The sequence below is a fragment of the Lycium ferocissimum genome, chromosome 8 (genome assembly GCF_029784015.1).
Source record: "Lycium ferocissimum isolate CSIRO_LF1 chromosome 8, AGI_CSIRO_Lferr_CH_V1, whole genome shotgun sequence".
Taxonomy (NCBI): Eukaryota; Viridiplantae; Streptophyta; class Magnoliopsida; order Solanales; family Solanaceae; genus Lycium; species Lycium ferocissimum.
Genome location: NC_081349.1, coordinates 4743381 through 4745932, shown reverse-complemented (window position 1 = coordinate 4745932; position 2552 = coordinate 4743381). Strand labels below are relative to the sequence as shown.

The following is a 2552-nucleotide window of genomic DNA, read 5'->3' as shown; positions in this document are numbered from 1 at the left end:
GGCACCAGAGCAAACAGCTTGCACAAAATAGACAGAGATGCAGATTTATCACCAAAGGCTTTGGTTAAAAGTGTAAAGAAGTCTAAAACACAGGAGACATTACCAGTCAAAAGACTGATACCAAAAAGGACTGCCTCAACAAAGAATAAATGATGATTAAATCTTTAGTATGGAACATTAAGTCTGTTAATACCAAAGTGGCCTTTCGGAGACTCATTTATATTCAAAACCAACACAAATGCTTTATTGTAGCTTTAATGGAACCATTTCAGAATTGCAGACATTTGGAGAAGTACAAAAGGAGATTAGGGATGGAATCTGCTATTGCTAATGTTAATGGGAAGATATGGGTTCTAATTGATCTTTGAAGTGCAACGGGAAGTTTTGTTGAATATAGAACAACAAATTACTATGAGACTACATCATCTTGGCACAGGAAAGGAAATGATTGCTACTTTTGTTTATGCTAAGTGTGAAGAAGAGGAAAGACTTAAACTATGGGATAACATTTATCAAATAGCAACTGATATGGTGGTGCCATGGCTAGTTGGAGGGGATTTTAATGTTATTCTATTACAGAAGGAAAAGTTGGGGGGCCTACCAGTCACATTAGCTGAATGTGAAGATTTTGCTTTTTGTATAAATTCTTGCGAACTATTTGATCTTGGTTTTAAAGGTAGTCTATTCACATGGTGGAATGGAAGATCAGCAGAGGATTGTATTTTTAAAAGGCTTGATAGAATTTTTGTTAATGCTCTATTTCAAGATACTTTTAAAGAAATTGAAGTTGAACATCTATCAAGAATAGGATCAGATCATGCCCCATTATTAATGACTTTCGGCAAAGAATCTGTTAATATTCAGAAGCCTTTTAGGTTTCTGAACATTTGGACTCAACATGAATCTTTTCAAACATTGGTTAGTCAGAACTGGAAATAGAGTTTGTGGGATCTCCTTACTTGGCTTTTAAGTAGAAATTGAAGAATATGAAGAGATTCTTATCAGTATGGAGCAGGGAAACATATGGGGACATTTTTAAGCAGGTAGCAATAAGGGAGGAAGCGGTAAAGATTAAAAAAGATCTATTTGAAGAGGATCCAAGTATTGTTAACAAAATTGTACTGCAAAAAGCTCAAGCTGAGTTAAAAAAAAATCTAAGTCTGGAAGAACAATACTGGAAGCAAAGGGCAGGTTTTAACTAGTTTGCAAAGGATGATAGAAATACCAATTTCTTTCATAATCATCTGAAAGAAAGAAGAGGAAACTTCATTTGAGCAGAATTCAAGATGATAATTGTACTTTGTTGGAATCAATGGAGTTAATATCAGAGGAAGCAGTGAATTTCTTCCAGAAACAATTCATTCAGGAGGAGGATTCTAATAATTTTGAGATTCTCCAGCATGTTCCAAAAATGGTGAGTCATGAGAAAAATATAGTTATATGTGCATATCCTACTAAGGATGAGGCTAAGAAGGCTGTGTTTGCATTGAGTGGGGATAGTGCAAGTGGTCCAAATAGTTTTACTGGTATTTTCTATCAAAAATTGCTGGGATATTGTTGGGAATGATGTGTATGCTATAGTTCTGGCTTTTTTTTATGGAATGGAACTTCCAAAGTCAATTACTCACACCAACCTAGTTCTTATTCCTAAGAAGCAATCAGTTCAGACATTTCATATATGAGGCCTATCAGCTTATCTAATTTCATCAACAAGGTGATTTCTGGGGTTATACATGGCAGGATGGAAAGCATAATTCTTTCATTGATTTCTTCAAATCAATCTGGCTTTGTGAAAGGGAGAAGTATATTTGAAAATATACTCCTAACTCAGGAGATTGTTGCAGCTATCAGAAAGAGAGGTAAACCAGCCAATGTTGTAATTAAGCTTAATATGGCTAAGGCATATGATAGAGTTTCATGGAAATACCTTATGCATGTGCTAAGGAGATGGGGTTTGCAGAACACCTTATTATTATGATTAGAAGGCTTATTGCAAATAATTGGTAGGCTATCTTGATAAATAGGCAAGCAAAAGGTTTCTTTCAATCTACTAGAGGGGTAAAGCAAGGTGATCCATACCACCTTGCTCTGAACTCTCTATTTGAAGATAGTAGATGTGTGGCGTATGGAATGCCCCACATAACTAGAGCTCTGAACTCTCTATTTGAAGATAGTAGATATGTGGGGTATGGAATGCCAAAGTGGACTTCTTTATTGAATTATCTTGCATATGCAAATGATATAATAGTTTTTACCTCTGCAAATTCATACTCTCTCAAGAAGATCATGCAAATTCTGAGGAAGTATGAACAGACTTCATCAACTGATTAACAGAGGTAAAATTTCATTTTTTATGTATTCTAAGATAGGCAATGCTGCGGTTTAAGAAGTGGAAGAACTTACAGGTTTTACAAAGGGACAGTTCCCTATCACATATCTAGGGTATCCAATCTTTCATTCCAGAAAAAAAAAGGGCTTATTACTCTGAGTCAATCAAAAAAGTGAAGGGAAGATTGCATTCTTGGAAAGGAAAGTTATTGTCCTATGGGGGT

General features: G+C 35.3%; 1 protein-coding gene across 1 annotated transcript; it reads left to right on the top strand.

Moving 5' to 3' along the window:
* The first annotated feature begins 411 nt into the window (after positions 1 to 411).
* Positions 412 to 1202, top strand: LOC132065975 (uncharacterized). The gene is made up of 2 exons (XM_059459387.1): positions 412 to 918; positions 975 to 1202. The coding sequence occupies exons 1-2, from the start codon at positions 412 to 414 to the stop codon at positions 1200 to 1202; spliced, it is 735 nt and encodes a 244-aa protein (XP_059315370.1).
* The last annotated feature ends 1350 nt before the right edge of the window (positions 1203 to 2552 follow it).

What these genes read in the sequence shown, in the direction of transcription:
- LOC132065975 (XM_059459387.1), top strand. Translation starts at nt 412, where the DNA reads ATGAGACTACATCATCTTGGCACAGGAAAGGAAATGATTGCTACTTTT. An exon ending in ATGAATCTTTTCAAACATTG is followed by an intron (nt 919 to 974) that starts GTTAGTCAGAAC and finishes GCTTTTAAGTAG; the next exon opens with AAATTGAAGAATATGAAGAG.